General features: G+C 36.0%; 1 protein-coding gene across 8 annotated transcripts in view; it reads right to left on the bottom strand.

Annotated features, from left to right (window-relative positions):
* The window catches only part of LOC105222219 (uncharacterized), a 63,119-nt gene that overhangs the window by 3,058 nt on the left and 38,761 nt on the right, over positions 1-21,300 (bottom strand). For 5 of the 8 annotated variants that reach the window (XM_011199445.4, XM_011199446.4, XM_049453086.1 and 2 more), the window contains 5 exons: positions 3,365-3,598; positions 2,800-2,982; positions 2,264-2,551; positions 468-761; positions 23-367 (listed from right to left, as the gene is read on the bottom strand). In XM_011199445.4, coding sequence (XP_011197747.2) covers positions 23-367; positions 468-761; positions 2,264-2,551; positions 2,800-2,982; positions 3,365-3,598 — 1,344 coding nt within the window. The remainder of the gene's footprint in view (positions 1-22; positions 368-467; positions 762-2,263; positions 2,552-2,799; positions 2,983-3,364; positions 3,599-21,300) is intronic. The other 3 variants (XM_049453087.1, XM_049453089.1, XM_049453088.1) reach the window with 3 other exon arrangements.

Below are 21,300 nucleotides of genomic sequence, written 5' to 3' on the forward strand. Positions count from 1 at the left end.
TCTCACATGTGTACACACTAACCTTATTGTCATGGAATTTCTCGCAGTGTATTTCCGCCGTGGTCTGTTGTATGGTTGCGTAATTCGCATAGATCGGCTGATTAGCAGCTGCCGCCGCTGCTGCGGCTTGTTGTTGCGCATGCGTCATATACATGCCCCCATGATGTAAGGCGCCAGCGCCGGCATAGTAGAGGCCAGGCGTAACTGCTGCACCGACATGCAATCCCAGCTGTTGTTGTTGTTGCAACTGTTGCTGTTGTTGTGGGCTATCCGCACTCAGAGTACGTGAATTTCGTATACTACAATGACGTCGCGGTGGTTCCGGTGCGATTTTCTTATTACTCATTGGACTGCCGGTCAAGTAGGACTGTTGGTTGACGCACGTGTATGAAAATGATGGAATAAAAATTACATAAATTAGTTGAATATTTTGATCAATATGATTTTCCTGCGGCGACTTGACTTACTGCATTCAGACCGGCGCTGTCCAGCACACAACCAGCTGGGCCTGTTGCGCCCACATGCGCAGCCGCACCTGGCACGCCAACGCCACCCAATCCACCTGCATGGCAAACATATTCCGCTGCGGCAGCTGCGTTCATATAGTGATGCTCGAGTGGTGGCATGCTGTTCAATACGGCGCGCTGCAAAATGCCCCGCTGCTGACGTGGTAGCGTACCGCCGCCCTCCTCGTACATGAGTTCGCGTGCAGCGTCGTTGGTGGGCGTAATGTCACCATCATCGTAGGAACGGCGCCAAGACTGTAATGAAATTTATGAAAGATATATTAAAATTGCACAAAGTAATTTGTAATTGTAATTATAATGTTGGAATAATTGAAGAAATTAGTGCTATTTGTGTTTTCCTTGTTATAACTTTTATCCGGGCTTACTTAGCATAGTAAATATTACACATATTACAGTATAATGGTACTATGTGATGAAAAAAAAACTACTCGGAGTTAGAAAATAATAAATCTTAATTAAAAAAATGAAGCTTGAGAACAAATAAAGCAAAAAGTTATACATAAACAATTATCCGGCATTATCCAAAGATAAATAAAAGGAAAATTTTTATGAAATTATTTAAACCGAACCGAAAATAAATGAAAGAAAATGTTTATACATAAACAATTATCCGGCATTATCCAAAGATAAATAAAAGAAAATTTTTATGAAATTATTTAAACCGAGAGCAATTAAAGCAGATAGTTATACATAAATAATTATCCAGCATTATTCGTAGATAAATGAAAGAAAATGTTTATAAAATAATTAAAACCGATAGCAATTAAGGCGTTTTTATATGCCTATTTTATTCATACACTTGTATACAAGTATGCATTTAATTTTATAAAAAATAATATGTGAAAAATATTAATTAATATTGTTATCCAGCATTATCCGCCGAACGACATTACCAACTACACACAAATTCTGTGCAAAATATGTCAATACGACGGAAAAAACCTCTTGAATTAGTTTTTTAAATTCATCCGATATTATCCGAAGAAAAAATTTGCAATTACATTCCAACAACAATAAAAGATGTTATAAAGTGCACTTAATGTTGCCTACAAGAACTATATATCCAAATAATTTTTTAAAATTCTCTTGTACAATATGTACATATGTATGTATGTATATGTACATACATATTGTATATACCGCCTGGCTGTATACTTACATACCTAAGTATGTATGTAAACACATGTACAGTCAAAAAACTTTCCGAATAATAACTAGTAAGCCCGGAGATAAAATTTTAAAGCGTTAGGGCTTATCCGAAGATTATCCGAGGACAAAAAATTTCACACGAAGAAGGAAAACTCTCAAAAAGATACAAATTTAAAACGTTGGGACTTATCCGAAGATTATCCGAGGATAAAAAATTTTATCCGAAAAAAAAAACTTTAAAATTTTATATTTTGAATAATTATAATTAAATTCAATTATTGGGGGTATCAATCAAAAACGAAAAAGATAACGAAGTTATAATACACTTCACAAATACAAAAAATGCCTTACAGGGATCTAAACTATTTAATCGGAGATTGCATCGCTACCATAAATAATAAACCATACCAAATTTTGGGAAGATAAATATGAAAAAATATTGTTTTTCTAAAAGCTGAGGTCATAAATATTTTTGCACATCTGCAAGCTATTTAATTTCTAAACTTCTAATAACTTCAATGTGATTCGTACGCACAATACCGAGCAAGAATTCTACGCCCACTCTTCTAAAATACTGAAACGCTTACCATAGCTGCCTGATTGCTAAGCAAACGTGCACCGCCAGCACCACCGGGTCCGCCCACAACAGCGCCGCCCATCATGGCTGCCTGATGATGCTGTTGCATGGCTTGTTGATGCTGTTGCTGCTGGTGTTGCAAGGCTTGTTGATGATGTTGTTGTTGCATAGCAGGCGTTGGATGCGCAAAGTGGCCATAATCAGTGGCCGTGTAATGGCTAAAGGTCAAATGGCTGCGTGTGCTGTTGTCGTGTATATCCTCGAGTGATTCTAAGCTTTTGCCGCGTGGCTGGCGCACCTAAGTGGAAGAGAGCGCGTGGGAGTGCCGTAAAGGTGGGAGAAAACAAATTATGTTAGTTATAAAAGTATTATTATGCAGAATGCGGTTCGATTGTGGAAAGTTCAATAAATATAAACGAAAAGTAGGAAAAAAATAATAAAGGAATACATTTAAAGCTATTCAAAGCAAAATAACATTGCAGTTTCGCCATTAATCACCGCCGACGCAACGTTGCCAGCTGGTCGCGTATCTGTGCACACGCTCACCTTAATGGGCACCACATCGTTGCCATTGCAGCACTCGTGATGAGCACCGCTGCAAAAATAGACGGCATCAACGCCGGGCGTAGCATAAATCTTGGAATCGTCCCACGAGACGCGCGTGGTTGGCAAATAGGTCGGTGTGGTGGGCATTGGCACGGCACTGGGCCAAACCTTGTTGCGATAATCCTTTTTTTCACAGGTTCAACGTTTTTATTTTGGTTGTTTGGGCGAGTTGACGGGTTCAAATCATTGGCAGCAACAGAAGATCACAAATTGAATAAAATGAAAAGAACCGAAAAATAGAGAAAAAATAATAGTAAAAACATAAGAAAGATAAATTATAAGAATGTGTTTCATAAAAATATATTAAAAACTATGCTTTAAGAAAATATTAGATTTTTAATAAAAAAATCGAATAAAATTTTAAAAAATATTTTGAAGTAAAATTTTAATTTAATATTTTAGATAATTAATTAATAATAAATAATTTTTTAATTAAACTTGTATTCTCAATAAATTAAAAACTTTAGTTTTCTTAAAAAAGAAATTGATTTTTCCACACACTCACCTGCTGTTGGTAAGCATTAATACCGCCTGGATTCCACTTTCCGCTTATGATATCCTTTACACGCTTAATGGCTAAGAGAATCTTCTTTTGATGTCCCAATTTAACAATACCAATATCTTCCAAGTCTTCCCAAGTGACTTGCGTGACGTCGCGTACAGTTTTATAGTTTTGATCAAGTAGTGGTTGAATGTATTCCTCGAGACGTAACAGTTGTAGCCATTCTTCGATAGAGCCCTAAAAGGAGAAAGAAAATAAAGATGAGAAATATTTAAGTAATTATCTAAATAAGTACAAAAGTGAGTAATTTTTTTTCTTATTTATTTGAATATAATTCCTTTAAAAAATGCTTATCCGCCATTATCCGTGGCAATATTTAAGTAAATATACATATAAGTACAAAAGTAAAATTTTATCTAAACTTAAAGCTGAAGAAATGAGTTTGAAAATGCGCGAAATTTCTTTAAAAAAAATGCTTATCCTCTAATATCCGCGGCAATTCTTTAAATGAAAATTGCATGGCATAGTTATCATATAATATATTATAAGAATTACAACAAAATATATAACTTTTTACTCCGAAATTATCCGATTATCCGAGAGCTTATCCTCTAATATCCGCGGCAATTCTTTAAATGAAAATTGCATGGCATAGTTATCATATAATATATTATAAGAATTACAACAAAATATATAACTTTTTACTCCGAAATCTATTATCCACGCTTATCCGATAGCAAGGTTATGCTCGCAAATTAAAAATATTACGTTTACAATAATTTTAACGAACTTTGTAGTGGTTGTATAATAGAAAAACCATTTGATACAAAAAGTTTGTTTATAGTGTAGAGAATAAAATTAATTTACCATAAAACCTATAAATATTTTCAGTTTTTGTTTGTCAAAATTAGTAATGTTTTATCCGGATATTATAGAAGAATTTAAATTTATAATAACAACTTAATTAGCTTTTATCCGGATATATGTATAAAATATCAACAAATACAAATTTTACGCATGCTAAAATCACATGAGTTAAATGGAACCTTAAGTATCATTGAGCATTGTAGAAAAGTATTATTGGAGAACAAAGTGGATAACGGATAATTTTATGACTAATAGTCTACTGAAACACATAAACTAATATTTGACTTATAAAAAAAGTTTATAATATATGTACACTATTCATAGAATCGTTATTGATCATAACAAGGGATTGTTTATCTAATTAATTCGCGTAAGCTTTGTCTATAAAAATTATATGTGATTATACTTGTCTTATCACGATAAACGATAATAATCATGTTTAAGACAATTAAAGAAACCTGATAAAAAGGCTCGCTCACATTTGTATAGAAATATCTCAAACAGAATACCAAAAAATGAAGCAATAAACACATTATCCACTTAAGTTTGATATTATCCGCGCTGGTGCTAAAGCCTCTTAAGTGTTTAAAAATTACGAATAAGGATTGTTTTACTGATCTACATATGTATATCGAGAGCAAATTATCCACATGTAAAGATAATCGAAATTTAAGCCTAGTTACATTTACTTAAAACTACATATACGCGGTTTTCATGATTGCTATTGCGATTATAAACTATAATTAAAAATATTACATTCGTATTTTGTTTGTACGATCTGTTCACATAAGCTGAGTACACCTACTTATCACCTATTCGAAAAATGCTGAATACTGTTATCCGAATACATAACTTGAGTTAAATAAGTAAGTTGAGCATACCTAATTACCACCTGTTTAAAAAGAAGATGCTAACAAATTATCCGTTCTTATCCGAATGCATAACCTGAGCTAAATATGCAATCTGAGTATACCTAATTATCACCTGTTCGAAAAAAAGCTGGAAACAATTTATCCGCGCTTATCCGAATACATAACCTGAGCTAAATATGTAAGCTGATTACACCTAATTATCACCTGTTCGAAAAAAAGCTGGAAACAATTTATCCGCGCTTATCCGAATAATAACCTGAGCTAAATATGTAAGCAGAGTACACCTAAGTATCACCTGTTCGAAAAAAAAGCTGGAAACAATTTATCCTCGCTAATCCGAATACATAATCTAAGTTAAATATGTAAGCTGAGTATCGAACATTCGAAAATAAGTTAGAAACAATTTATCCGTTTTTATCCGAATACATAACTTGAGTTAAATAAGTAAGCTGAGGACATGTAAGTGGCCCCTGTTCGAAAAGAAGCTGGAAACAATTTATCCACGCTTATTATCCGATAGTATAACTTGAGTTAAATAAGTAAGCTGAAGACACCAAAGTATCACCTGAAGAGAAGATACGTTTATCCGAATGCAGGCATATATTAAGACCCGATTTTTTTTGGTTATGACTCACTATGAAAGTTAATTTATATGCATAACTTCGGTGAAGACAACCATTCGAAGATAATTACGAGTATATATACATAATTATAGCCGTTCATGGAATTAACAAAAGTAATTTATTTATAATCAACGTGAATGGTTGTGATTTGCATAAATTGATTGAAGAAGATGGACGACATTTTTATTGTAAATTTTTCAACTTTTTTCCTCATTTTACATTTGTTTATTTATTTATAAATATAAGTACGTGTGTATATGTATGTGTTTATTATTAAATATGCCGCGCAGCGCATTATTTATTCAATTCAAATCAATATCTACGCTAGATGCTCATTGAATATTTCAAGCCTCTAAATAGCAAAAGCATTTGAAATGAATATTGTCTTATTTGATTAATGAGCGCCAAGCACAAAGCCCGTATAAGTGTGTTTATTTGTGCTATTGACACTTTTTACTTTATCTCCATTGGACTAATACTCATATAACGAAATATTATAAATTTCAACTTTTTTTCTGTATTTTTGCAAATAGTGTAAGGCAAATAAATGGAGTCAAGCAATAATAGGAATTTATCGCAGATAAAGAAAGACAGGCAACAAAAGTAAACAGAAATAAAAACAAACAAGAACTTGAAAAACGTTAGATGTGTGAGAGAAATCGCATGCGAGAACAGACTAGTTGAGCTGTGAGGCTAAGGTAGGCAGACAAGTGGATACAAAGTTGAACGAAAACAGACAAAACAAAGTGGCGCGGGGCTGTGAAGACGGCAGTATAGGCAAATCACCGACCTTGAGCGGTGACGCCAAAATAAATTAATAAACGAAGCAAACCACGAGAGGCGGCACGATAGTGAGGATAAGGAATACAATGAAATATGCGAAAAGATAAATGCGTGATAAAAAATGGAGATAATTAAAATGCATATATGTATATGTACATATATATAAATCGAAGTTTTAAATAATAAAAAAATAATAATTATATTAAAATAAATAAACAGATCGAAGGTAAAATAAACAAAAATAATAATAGGGTAGTAACAAATATATATATAAATATATTAAAAAAATACTATTTTAATTGACAAATTGTTTTTTGGTAAGTTCGACTATAACCGAACATTTCATACTCTTGCAACTCGCAATGATTAAAGCCAGGGAAGTATCTTCAGGTACATAAGGCCTGTTAGTTATATGGGGCCTAGAGTCACTTTTCACCCGATTTTATTCAATCTAAGCACAAATATGCACCGTTATAAGAAAATCACGAACTCTTAATGTTATTAAGATAACTGACATATTCGCCGACGTTTGTGGTATAAAGTCACCCGGAAGTTCGAAAATCTTTATATTAGGTATATGGGTACTATGCGAAGTATTGACCAGATTCAAGCATTTTGTAGTACACATACATACTACTATCAGGAAAGTATTCTCTCCGAATTTCAATTATAAATATCACACATTGGCCACTATTTTCGGTAAAAAGTCCCCTATAAGTACTGGGATCTAATTATTTGGTACCTAGGGGTTTGACACTTTTGGTTGAATTTGGACAATTTTGGGTCATAAGGTGGCATACTCTCAAGGCATTATTCGTGCAAAATTTTATACCGTTATATTACTTCTTGATTTGTTCACTTGTAAGGAAAGAATCAGATGGAATTTAAAATATATATTATATGGGAAGTAGGCGTGGCTGTAGTGCGATTTCGCCCATTTCCACACTGTAAATTAAAAATGTCAGAGGACGTCTATCAAATTTAGTTCAGATCTTTCAGACGGATCTCGAGATATGTTTTCACCTAAAAGTGGGCGGTGCCACAACCATCGCCCAAATTTAATCTCGGCTCCATTAAAGCCTTATCATACCATCTCGGGGCTAAAATTTAATGTCTCTGGCGTATTAAGTTATTGGTTTAACGCGCTTGTACTAGTTCTTAACAATACCGTTATATGGGGATTGAACGGGGTTACCATCCATTTTCACACTGTCGGTAGAAGTTCTTATAATATTTGCGCGAGGTGAATTTTTGTTGTTGTGACTTCAGTGGTTCAGAAGACATATATCGGAAGACATATAGACTAAATTTATTAGAGGGTGGGTCCACTTTTTCAAAATGTTCGTTCACAGGTGCCCCTTTGTTTAGAGTATATCTTAATTTAGTGCTTATTTATGGCACTTTATAGGCACTAAATGACATTTTAAGGGTCTGACATTGGTCTGATTTTTTCAATCTACGGATTCAAACTTTTTTGCAAAGGCACGCGCATTTCAAGTTTCATACAGATATCTCAAGGCTTCTGAGTTGGTACGATCAATTTGCGACAGATGGCGCCATTGCCATTTCATTGTAAATTGTGGTATCTCATATCCGGTACGCATTGGACAGGCAATGGATGTGGTTTTGTTTCAGTGCACATCGAGTCCATTTCAAAAGGGATCCCACAGAACAAAGAATATCGATTTGAAATTGCAATGTCAACATTTTTTTCGAAATGAGCAAAATCAATAAAAAATTACTTAATATTTATTATATATTAGAGTAATGTCTTTCGTTCAAATATTTCATTCGACCTGCCTTGAGTGCTAAGGAATTTACATCGGTAACAAGTATTGTCAAAATAGCTCAATTGCTCAATAGCTTGTACGGTTGGACAGACAGACAGTTACCCGGATTTCAAGACGTCTCATCATTCTTATCATTTATAAATAAATAACTCCACATCCGTTCAATTATTTTAAGGTTTACAAGTAAAAACAACTATAGCAACATGTCGCATGAGTCTTTATATATTATTTTTAAAGAATTTTATTTATTTAGTTTATTTTATTTATAAAGAATTTTGATGCAAAAATATGAGGAATCAAGCAAAGATAAAAAAAAATCTTCAAAATAAGTAAATAGCAGCGTTTGGACATTAGAAGTAGCACAATAACAGGTTTTTCAGTTAGCATCTGGAGCTAGTTGAAAAAAGTTAGAAAATGTGAAAATAAAATAAACCATCGGTCCAGCCAATGGCCAGCATGTCACGCCATTAGCTACCTGCAGGCGCTTGCTGAAAGCGGTACCAACCAAACGAATCGACATGCGAGCGCGCATGGGGTTTGCCCCTCTAAGCTTCCATGTGATTTCTTAAACGTGCAGCTTTTGCTGTCGTTTACGTATTTTATATGTCTTTTTTGACTTCTTTTCCAAAATGCTATTGCCCCGCTGGCGGTCATTTCTCGGCTAAGCTTGTCTTCGTGTTCAGTTGTTTGTTGCTGTTGCTGTTTTGTTTTCATGTGGTGCCTCGCATTATTTTTCTCGTTAAATGTGAAATAAGCTGCTAAAAGACAACAGCTACAATTTCGACAACAAAATAACCACAAAAACAACAGCAAATTGCAAGAGTAAAAAACCATAATAACATAACTTAGACAACAAAAAAGTAATAAGAAAACCCCGAATCGGAAATTGTTGGCATTTCGACGCTTGTCGATTGTCGGCGCTTAATCTCCGGCGTAAAAGCGAATGACTGTCGACGAACGTGACTTTTGAGCGCATGGTTAACGTGTAAAATTTGCTAATTTGCGTTGAATTTCAAATGCTTCAATTATTTAGTTTGCAAAAATAATCGCTCTGGCATTTACAAAGTTAACACGGCAGCGCTGAAAAAGGCAAAAACAATGCCGTGCATAAGTAACGCTGCACGAGGCAGAAGTATTGTAACCAACGTATGGCATATCAATGTGTTATTGGCGCCAACGGTATAGTTTCAGCACAGAATCGCATTTAGAATTGAATTTTAATTATGCATGTGTGCCGTTCCAAGGCCTATTTTAGAATTTTCGTAGGCTTGTGAGATATACTCTAAAATAAAATCAGAAATAAACACTATAAGTAAGAAAAACACAACGATATACTAAATTAAGACTTTACAAATCCGTGATTAAATTTGTTCTTAAAAGTAAGGATAATAATATAGCAATAGTAAGTAATAAATGTATCTGGCTTAAAATACGAAAACAATTTATCCGTGCTTCAAATTTGAGCTAATTGTAGGAGAGAAATATTTTCAGCATTACTTTGAAACGAATTTCAGTGAAAACTTTTTATCCGCAGCATCTAAAGTATGTTTGTAAGGCATTATCTAGTACAAGTAGGTCTGTAATACAACCTAAAATGTATGTAAGCTAAAAATTGTTTATCCGACATTATCCGAGACATCAAAGCATATGTATTAAGTTATGTAAATGAAGGTAACATTTATGAATTTTTGAAAATTACTCAGATAAATATTTTAAATTGTTACGAAACTACTTATTACGGAAAACAATTAAAAATTTTATCGTTATACTCCCCCATTCGGGTAGTTTGTGGATTTCTTAAAAAAACAAAAAAAGAAAAAAAACAGCGGCCAGGAATGAATCAAACCACACTGATTCCAGTAGTTTTTAACTGAGATTTAACATGAAACCGAGCGTTGTCATGAAGGAAAATATTGCCTCGTGTCTAGTTGGAAATTCCGGGAGATTTCGGTACATAGTACAGTCGGCCCATCTGATCTCACAATATACAGAACACCTTGGCGCCATGAAAATTCAGCATTGTCGTTAAATTTGGCTGAAGAAAAGGCGTTCGATGATAATTGTTTGTCGCGAACAATCTTTTTTGATTTGTACAAATTATTCAAAGAGGGTCGAGAACGTGTTAACAACGAGCCACTTCCACGACGGCGATCACCATCAACTGATGATCAACACGTCAATAAAATAAAAGAATTGGTGCCTAAGAATTGACGATTAGCAGTCAGAAATCTTACCCGCATCGTTGGAATATCGGAAGGATAAGTGAAACCCATCTTGAAAGATCGTTTGGGGCTAAGAAAAGTGTAAGCTTGATTGGTTCCAAAATCACTAAACTTTTTCGAAAAATAGCGTCGCATTAACACCTGTGAAACAATGCTTTCCGACTACCAGATTTTAATGAAACGTATTATTACTGGCGATGAGTTTTGGATCTATGCTTACGACCCGGAAACAGACGATATATCCGCCGAATATCGTGGCAAAGGTGAGCCGAAGCCGAAAAACCCAAAGGAGATCAGAAATCAAGGATGTCAACATATCATCCTTTATTGAGGTGTGGTGCACCCCGAATTCATTCCGACTGATCACACTGCCAACAAGGAATATGTACTATTTAAGTATTATCTGTGAAAAAAGAGGCCGGAATTATGGACCAACAACTCTTCTGCTGTCGCAACTGCATCTCGAGTTTTTGCCATATTTTCAACCAATATTGTGCCGCAACCACCGTATTCGCTTGATTTAGCTCCGTCTGACATCTGGCTATTCAGCAAACTCAAACGACCGCTCCGGGGAAACCATTTTAAGTCAACTGAAGACATTGAACGTGAATCGCTAAGCGCTTTGAAGGCTATTTGGGAAATTTACCTTCACAGATGTTTCGAGGATTGCAAAAAAAGTTGACACAAGTGTGTTGAGGCCAAGAGGGATTACTTTGAGAAGGACATAAGTTGTCAAAATACAAAAAAAAATGGTTCATTATTCTAATTTTCGGAACAATAGATACCATAAATTCATTAGAGTGGATCCAATCTTTTCCATAAAATCTCGTTTGCCTCAGAGACTATGGATCAGAAAACGGTTGTGAGCCAGCGATTTTTGCTCCCTGCAAAACGGCCCGCTCTAATGTGCATATGTATGTACCAACAAATGTAATGCATGTATACATATATGTACGTATTTACTTATGTATGTCATAAAAATCTGTGTGGTAGCGCGTCTAACTGAACATAGTTAAATGTAATGCTCTTAATCAGTGTCCATAAAGTTTTCCCTAGAAGCTTAACAGATTTCTGTAAAAGTAAATATAAAGCAAACGTATATATGTAAGTATATGTATGTATAAGTGTGTGTAACGTTTTGTTTTTCTTGAATTTTTGATTGCTTATTTTCCGATTATAGTTGACGTTTTCAGTTCACCACATTACGCGTTTACAATTTCAGCGTGGAAGTACTACGCAGTGAGGAAGAAACAAAAGACAAATGGAAAAAAATACCTAGAATATATAAAAAAGTTTTTGTAGTTTATCAGTGTGTTACCAACGATTGGAGTCGAATTTCGGCGCTGCTGTGTTATATGTATGTATGTATGTATATGCTTTTCAATATCTTTCTATGTGTGTCTATGTATTTCTATGCAAGCATATACATATGTAAATGCATATGTGATTATATAGCCCATAAGTATATACGCATGTGTGCATTTAAGCAGCCCACCGGTGGCCTCATATGTCGCATATCAGCATATCAGCTCTACGACAGCCGCCAAAGCGGCTGCTACGCACATATGTATGTATGTATCTCACACTGGCTGCAGCAATCTTACATCGAACGCGCTCCACTCGCTCGTACCCATCGCTCCAAGTATTGTATCGGTTTATTAAACTGGTGTAATGACAAAGTAGTTCACGGACATATTCTGTTGAAAAATATTGTGCTCTGCTTTATCTTGTTAGATATGGAAGCGCGAAATATTTTGTTTTGCCTATTTTCTCATACTCGGTTGCTTAGAGGCGGATTTCTATAATACCAAAACACATATGCGAGTATTTTTTACGCACACACGCATACATGAATATATCGATAGATTTACCTTTATCAGTAACACATACACACTGTCCTCCTGCCTGCTATATATGCCATACTTACTAATGCCATGATTACACTCACCAATTACAGCTAATTGAGTAGCCGTGCGCTTTTGTTAGCTGACATTTAGCCATTTGCGCGCCAAAGTCACCAGTCGCTAGCCACAAGTCACTAAAAATCTTTACAAATATGTTTCTGTTATTTTTGCCTCCTTTACCAAATCAGTTAACACCTAGTCGAAGTGGTGTTCCGCCAAAGTAAAAAGAAACATCAACAACTACAAAATAGTACACAGTTAAATGGCGTACGTGCACTGCTATCATAACTAAAGCTGTTAAATGTTATGTGATTTAAGTACTGATGTACTTTTTGTTATTATTTAGTTACACAGCAGTTTTTAAGTACTTAATATGCATAAAAAATGTTACGACAAACATTGTTAACAAGTGCTAATTGCTATTTCGTTGTATTGGCAAACAACTGTAGAAAGTCGAGGTTAGGTTTAATAGGAATGTAGCCGGGTATTTCTTACTTCAAATGGCAGCAAAGGCAGCACGGAGTATGAAATTCAAAGGAGAGTCGCTATTATCAACAAACAGCCACATAACAGGGTCGCATTTTGACATCTGCCAAATTTGCTGTCAAATTGAAACCTTTTGTATAGCGATTTGTTGATTTACTATAGTCAAACAAGTTAGATCACTCAATTTAAATGGAATATGAGCTTTTGGAATGTATCTACCGGAAAATGTCATTGACAAGTTTTACACTTTCTCTAGAAATGCTTGGCATATAGTTTTAAGACTACTTATGAATTAATATTATTATTGTGTAGATCTTCCATAAATTATTACGCTGAGAAATTTATGAAAGTAAAATTTTGAAAGACATGAAATCAAATATTGCAGAAATTTGGAACCAAATATCGCGGACAAGCTTCTGCGATCCGAGACCCTTCTGCCCCAAAGTGAAACGTAAGAGAACTTCCGAACTCCTTGCCCTTGGTAAAGTTAATCGTAGCCGCTATTGTAGGTCTACTGACTGATAAGGTTAGATGGCTGATCAATGATCGCACGAGGACTGCTATATGTAGTCCTTTGTGAAGCCGTAGCAAAGAAGAACTCCTGTGTTCAAACTTATAAAAACGCTTAGTAGCCAATACAAATTTGCATATGCGTTTAAATTCCACTCCCGCCAGTTGGGAGGGATGTTTAAAGGTATGCGCTATCAATTTTGTAAGCCTTGACATCCCACAGGCTGGACAGTCAAGAAGGGAGTGTTGAGTTGTTTCCACCTCATCTTCTTCCATACACTTTCTGCGAAGCAATGACATCTTAAAAGCCCCACACCTAGGGAGAGGCTAGCCCTACTGAGGGCAAAAACATCACTAGATCTCTTGTGATCGAACTTTGGGCCTTGGTGGTCGAGCCTGGCCAAGTTTCCGCGAAGCCCAACTATCTAGTAGTAGAACACAAAAAGAAACGGGAGTACGTACCCGTAAGGTTACCTTTCATTGCTAGCTCATCAGCTTTTCATTTCCTGCGAATCCGCTTAGCCTGTCATTCATATCGGTCTTATAATAAAGACGATACTATTGATAGCGACGTCAGGCACTGTAAATGACTTCAAGGCTAGTATCGCCGCTCTGCTCTCTGAGTGAATGGTCACTTCTTTGAAGGAGGCGGCACTCCGGAGCAGTAGATGCTGCTACCTTATAGGCTGCAACATCGGCTTGGAAAACACTGCAATAGTCAGGAAGTCTGAAGCTGGAGTTGATAGAGACCGCTCCACCAACCTGTTCTGACTCGACATTGTCGGCTTTTGCCAGACAGGAATTGAAATATCTCGGATTGATATTAACCGCCTTAAAAAATTTCGATCAACCTTTCGACCTAAACTAAAGTATCTCAGAAAATCAATGCATTCATCTATTATTTGTTGTTTTACGTTATTGGTGAGCTGAAATTCGTTTACTCTATAAACCAATTGCTCTTATACTTTCTTCTTTATATATTATGTCAGACTTGTTATTCCAAAAAGAATATGGTATGTAATCTAGCCAATAGCTATGCTAGAAGGAACGTACATACATATTTCGATTTCTGAATAAGTGCATGATAAAATATTAAGCTTGGTGAAGCGGATGCTTTTATAAAACAATTAATTTTTCAGACTGGATTTCAGAGCTTTTCCTTTTTGAGCAAGGAAGCTATCTCACTTCGTGATTTCCCTCAATCACCTTTTCTCAAATATTCTGTAAAGAGTATATAGTAGCTAGGTCCGGATACGGAGAATACAGTTGACAGAAGCTTTTTGAAATAATTTCTCCGTGATTTCATTGGTTTGTTACACAGACAGAACTTGAACTGTGATCATTCTTCATGGAGCACATTATTTTTTCATGTACGCAATCTCCAACTTTTTGCTATAATATATTTAGGTTATCAGCTACTTCAATCCCTTTTATATTACGATCATATAAAATTGTTTCGTTATGTAGTGAAAGAAGTAATATCGATAGGAAAATTTACAGGGATGGAACGTGGTAACTACGATTGTCGGCTAGAAAATATCTACTATCAAGTGATTGAAAGACATGCAAAGGAACCTTTCGGCAAACAGAGTTAAGTAGTCATTTCTGTTTTGACACAAAGAAGTTTCTCCATTTTAGCTCTATTCTGTTAACCTGTAATTTATTATGCAAAATTCTAAATTGACTTTAATAACTCATTATGCCATTGTTTTTTCAATAACAAAGAACCGTTAGCAGATTGCGTATCAATTGAAGATCATTAAAATATCATAAATTAACAGCAAAACCCAAAAATTGTAAGTCAGCGGAACAAAATCCGACAAAAGGTGAAATGAAAATAAAATACTAAAAACTAAGCAGCACACAAATTAAGGTTAAGTATCAAAGCAGAATTGGCGAGAAATGTATACAAATGCCAAAAGAACACTGAATGGCTAAAGGAGGGGAAATTTAGAAAGACCCACATAATAACAGGTAGGTAGCTGAAGAAAAATGAAAAAAAGAACAGAATTTATTTCTTTATTTGTTTTGAAATTAGCTTATAAAGGGTGTCTTGTCTGAAGTATATAAATTATTTTACAAATAGACAGAGATTAATAAGAAACTATGATGACTTTATGGCCGTCATGTTATTATCATAGACTACTGACAAAATTTGATTAAACAACGAAAGCTGCTGGAAATAAAGGGTCGGTTTCATTCACCGAAGGGCTTTTGACGATTTCTATTGACCTCGGAAACCAAAGCGTCGCGAATAGTTTGAAAATAAATGCCAACTCATGTGTTTATTTTGATGTGACTTCCATGAAATTGTATAGCTCAGAAAAAACACTCTATACTTCAATCTTCGTCTTCCAATGTACACAAAAAAGAAAGAAGAACAAACCAAAATACCTGATAAAGCATTCAACTCAGACGTGTGTTACTTTGCAAAGAGCTGGATGAATGGAGATATGAAGTATTTTTGCTACTTAATTTTTTTTGTTTTCTATAGAAGCAGTCAATGCGTTGACATTTAAGACACAATGTTGCCAAATTTGCGCATAAAATACACACACATGCAAAACCCACACACACACAAGGCAATAAAATCAAGAGTTGATGAACGAAAAGGTACGATGAAAAACAAACAAAACGCGTCAATTGAAATTCTCATTTGTGTATAGAAAGCGTTTACAAAGATATTGATTCCGCAAGCGCAACTCTCCGGCGAGATTTGGAGCGATAAGAGAAAGGGCTAGCGGCAGGTAGTGCTTGACAAAGAGGAAGTGAGAGCGTTGCGCATATGAATCAAGCGACGATTTGTAGCGATGAAGTAGTAGAAGCGTGCGGTGTTAACTTTCTTTCATGTCAAGACAAAAATTTGCATATGAGGTGTGAAGATGTTTACGACGTGCTTTATGGCGCGAGCGGCATAATAATGGATTGATCTCAAAGGGACAATAGAGCGTTTAAAATATGTGCATGAGGAGGCAAAAAAATAGACGACAAAATACTGAAGACGAGGAGGAGGGCTTATTTTATTAGTACTAAGCTTTTAATTATTTATGCATAATACAATATTAGCGACCCTCTAAAAGAGAATTGAAAGATTGATCGTTTTAAATGAGAACACATTTTTGTGGCGAAATTTTTTTTCTCAACACACAAGGTGCGTTCCACAGCAAACAGGACTTTTTGAATCTAGCGCCCCATGGTAGCGCCATCTATATGTCGACTGGGGCATTAGAATCTGCTATCTTTATCGATTGTCCAGTGAGAATTTCTTGACATTTCATTGATTGGAAGTAAAGTTATTGCGTTTTTAGTGTCAGTATGTTTGTGTTAACGGTGCGAAACTGAGCTTCGAACAAAGAGCCAACATTAAATTTTGTTTTAAAATTGATAAAACTTTTACCGAAACGTTTTAATTGATGATTGCCTATCCCGTAGTAGAGTGCAGGAGCGGTCTCAACGTTTTCAAAGTGGCCGGGAGGACAAAATGACGATCAACATGTGGGCCAATCAAAATCCGTGATCACCGGAAATTCCATCGAAAGCGTGAAATCATCAAAAATCAGCCGAAATCGTCATTAAAAGTCATGGAAATGGAACATCTCCAAAACATCGATTTATCGTATTTTGACCGAACATTTGGGCTTACGAAAGGTGTGTGCATGGTTTGTTCCGCACAAATTGACTGACGACCAAAAATTGCTCAGAATCCAACATTCGAAGGACCGATTATTTGACCAAAAATCACATTTTAACCATTAACCACTCCCCGTATTCACCTGATATGGCAAAATGCATTTGCCCATGAAAGGAAAGCGTTATGCAGACGTAGATGCCATTAAAAAGACTTGCACCGGCATACTGGCGGCCATACCGGCCAACGAGCTAAAACACTCGTTTGACATGATTTTTAACCGTGCAAAAAGCTGTATTGAAGCAGAAGGAGACTATTTTGAATAAAATAAATTGATTTTGCCAAAAAACCATTGGAACGAACCTTGTATATACATAGGTGTAGATCGTCGGCAATAAATCAATTCTAGCGATAATCCAGGCTACAGTTTCGACGATATCTTTCGATGGATCATTATTTTGAGATAACTGAAGGCCTGGAGGATGAAGTCAAGAGTGGCCAGAAACGATTTTTTTTACATGTACTAGCTCAAGCAGCTAACGACTTTCGGTCTTAGACCAAGTATCCTCTAGGTAGCCAAAAACACATGCGTTTGAAGGCGAGCTAAAGTGAGAAGGTTAAACATCTCCTCCCCAAAGTTGTCCGCTGGGTTTGGGATCCGCCAAGTAAAATACACTTCCAATGAAAAGAATGATGATATTGATATCAGTGGCCTTAAAACCCGCGCCGTTAGTTCTGCTTTCTCCAGACTGGACTGGACTGAACGCGAAGCTAATGGGTCTGGTAGTGAACGAGGGGTCATCAAACAAACAGTCGTCGCACTCGCGACTTGGCTCCCACGTCACTGTTGACGGTTATAACTTCGAAATCGTAGATAATTACGTCTTTTTTGGAACCAACATTACCACCACCAACAACAACGTCAGCTTCGAAATCCAAGGCCTCTTTCGTGAACAAAGACCAAATTCAACAAGTCACTCATCATCCCCGTTGTTGTTGTAGCGACAGTTCTCAGATGGTCGGGTCTACGTTACCGAAACGGCCAAGGAATGTCAACTCGGCAGAATTGTGCCACAACAACAACAAACAACTCTCATCCCCGTAGTGCTATATGATGAAGAAGCAAGGAGGTTGACAAGATGTGATGAGTCGGCGTTAGGAGTTTTCGAAAGAAAGTTTCTGCGGAAGAGTTATGGTCCTTTGCTCATTAGCAACGGTGTATACCGCAGTTCTTGTAACGACTGGCACACTATTTTTAACTAACCGCATAAGCGGTGTCCAGTTCAAGCCAGTTTTCGCCTCAGTCTAACCGAGAAAGGAAAATAACCTGCGTATCTGAGAGTTTTTCAATATTAACAGTCTGTGCATGGTTTTGAAACAATTTTACAGCGTTTTGCAGATCTATTAAATGCAAAAATAATACCATTTCTAGATTATTTAAAATGGATTTAGAGTTTCCGCGCTTTAGCAGCGAACTTTTGATTTTAGAATCGAGTTTGGCTAATGATTCTCGCTCACGACATATTGGTTACGTTAATCGTTAATTTAGGAACACAGCATAAGTCAGGGAAGACTTTCCGGCACAATTTTAATTTGCTGCCTAAAACAGAGAAAAAAATAATAGATGATTTATAAGTGCGGAAATGACTATAAACTTTAATACTGTCATAATGAAAATAATAATAAATCTAGACTAACCATAAGCAACATCGAAGATTTGCAGTGCAGAGTGATTTTTCATATTTTAGGCACATTTTACTAGACTCCCGCGCACGTCGTAGGTGTATTTGCTGAGAAAAGCCACAAAATAGCTGCCAAGGAATTACACTAAATCGTAAGCTTTAGATTTAAACGCGGCAAACAATAACTCACATACGTCAACGTGGGCCGATAAACGCATTAATAATAGACATATTTTCATTTTTCCGTCCCTGCTACAACTCAACTCAACTGTTGATATCAAATGAAAGCGACGCCATTGTTTACTTTCGTTTGGCGCTAAAAGTTATTGCTTCGTTAATACCACACTGACGAGTGATGATTTATGCCTTTATTATTTAGACTAGCTATCAAATCGATATAAAAAATTCAACCGGTTTATTGCATAATAATGCCAAGCAATTAAAGCGGTAAGAAAGAAGTGAAGCAGAAATCAATAATAAAAAAAAATTTAATTAAAACGCATTTAAATTAAATATGTATTTTATGCATTGAATTCCAATTGTTTCAAGAGCAACAACAAACAGCAATACTACAACTGCGCTTAATTATAAATTCTAGACTTACAAGCCAGCGTGGAGTTCGAGCGCTCAAGCCGTTGGAAAGCGAATGCGCCAAGTTAGAATACAAAAATCAGCAGAAAACAACAACAATTATGTGAGAAAAACCATACACACAAACATATGCTAAGATCTATGTATGTGTGTGTCCGCCAAGAGTTAAGTTGAAAACGTGCAACTTATGCGCAACCGCAGCGGTGAGGTCATACATTATGTACATAAGCTGGCACTTAACTAGCAGTACATACTGTACTTTGCATTAAAAATCCGTCTAAAGCGGGATTTATGGCTTATATGCGTACATTGTTGCTTAATTACAATGTTTGTGCAGTGTTATTGCTTGAGTAATAGTTGGCAATTTTTTCCACTCTGAAGGTTGTTTGCAAACAAAGCGCGCTGCCTTTTTGACTCCACGTCAAATCTGTTAGCTGCCAATTTTTTTATTGAAAACTACACGAATTCACCAGTAGTAAATATTTTCGCAACAGCTAACCTTAAACTTGCATAAACAATGCACTCATTTGGAAAGAATTGTCGAATTAAATGGATTAGTTGGGGCAGCGTGGCAAATAACCGTAATAATTTATCATATTTCGGCATTTTTGACTTACAAAGGCATTTTCAAGCAAGGTTAGCACAGAAAGAGGGCGTCACCTGTTTGAAAATATTTTCTGAAGTTCGCAGCGACAAACTGCAACATAATAAAAGAGTTTCTAGTGGCAGTAAGCGAGGTATATACATATGTATACATATGCTTATAACTACCGAGAAGCAACCGTGAAAAAGCAATATGATTAAGAATGTTTTTTGTTTATGCCAATATTTTTTATACCGTACTCTACAAAATACGATGGGTTTTTCGAATAGGAATATTTTTTCCTCCGCTCTTTTAACAATTCTTTCAGTAAGGTTTGCCATTTCATCATGGAAAGATATACGATCCAACAACAAGCCAGTGGCCTCAACTTTAAGAGTGCTACGTCCAATTTATAGTCGGCATAATCGTCCTGTCCGATCAACAATTGGCCGTCTAGTGGAAAAATTTTAATCCACAGATACAGTACAAAATCTTCCCGTGCCAAGAAGACAAAAATGTACCCTCGAGAATATAGCTGCCGCGTATTAATTGTCGTTCTCAAGCGTTGGGTATCTTTGTGACGTCATTGTGGCAAATTTTGCGAAAAGATGTTGTCCTATATCCTTGCAAGAACTGAAGGCGCTTGACCACCAGAATCGTCGTATGTTGGTGAATTGGGCTGAGCAACAATTGGAAAATGATTTGGATTTTCATCTTTTGCGATGAGGCTCATTTCTGGCTCAGGTCGGTGAACAATCCACACGTACTCCATGAGTCACCATTGATAACCGAAAATTTTGACCCAAATTGGATGATATGGACTTGGACAATATGTGGTTCCAAAAGGACGGTGACACTAAAAGCCACACAACGAATGTCACAATCGATTTATTGAAGGCCAAGTTTGGTGAACGTATTACTCACGAAATGGCTCAGTAAATTGGCCGCCTCGGTCGTGTGATTTGATGCCGTTAGACTATTTCCTGTGGTGCTACGTCAAGACTATGGCCTATGCCAACAAACCCACGACGATTGGGTATAAACAACAACAATTATTTGAATACCTTTTTCGGTATTTACACTCCAGGACATAAAGAAAGGAGAGGAGGTTTGCATAAGGGACCATTATAGTTACTAGTTATTGCAGATTATATTTTTGATCAAATCAAAAAACTGCTGGTAGGTCATTTTATAGAAAACATACACAGATCATTCAGAATTTGATAGTGATTGGATCATTTGTCACAGAGTAATCACTACAGCAAATTAAAAAAAAATAAAAATTGTTGTCAGACAAGGTTTTAGGTATGTTTTTTGGGATCCACATAGAATAATTGCATCGACCTATTCGAACATGGTAAAACAATCAATTAACATATTACTGGCCATTATTGGATC

Source organism: Bactrocera dorsalis, chromosome 3, assembly GCF_023373825.1.
Source record: "Bactrocera dorsalis isolate Fly_Bdor chromosome 3, ASM2337382v1, whole genome shotgun sequence".
NCBI classification, from domain to species: Eukaryota; Metazoa; Arthropoda; class Insecta; order Diptera; family Tephritidae; genus Bactrocera; species Bactrocera dorsalis.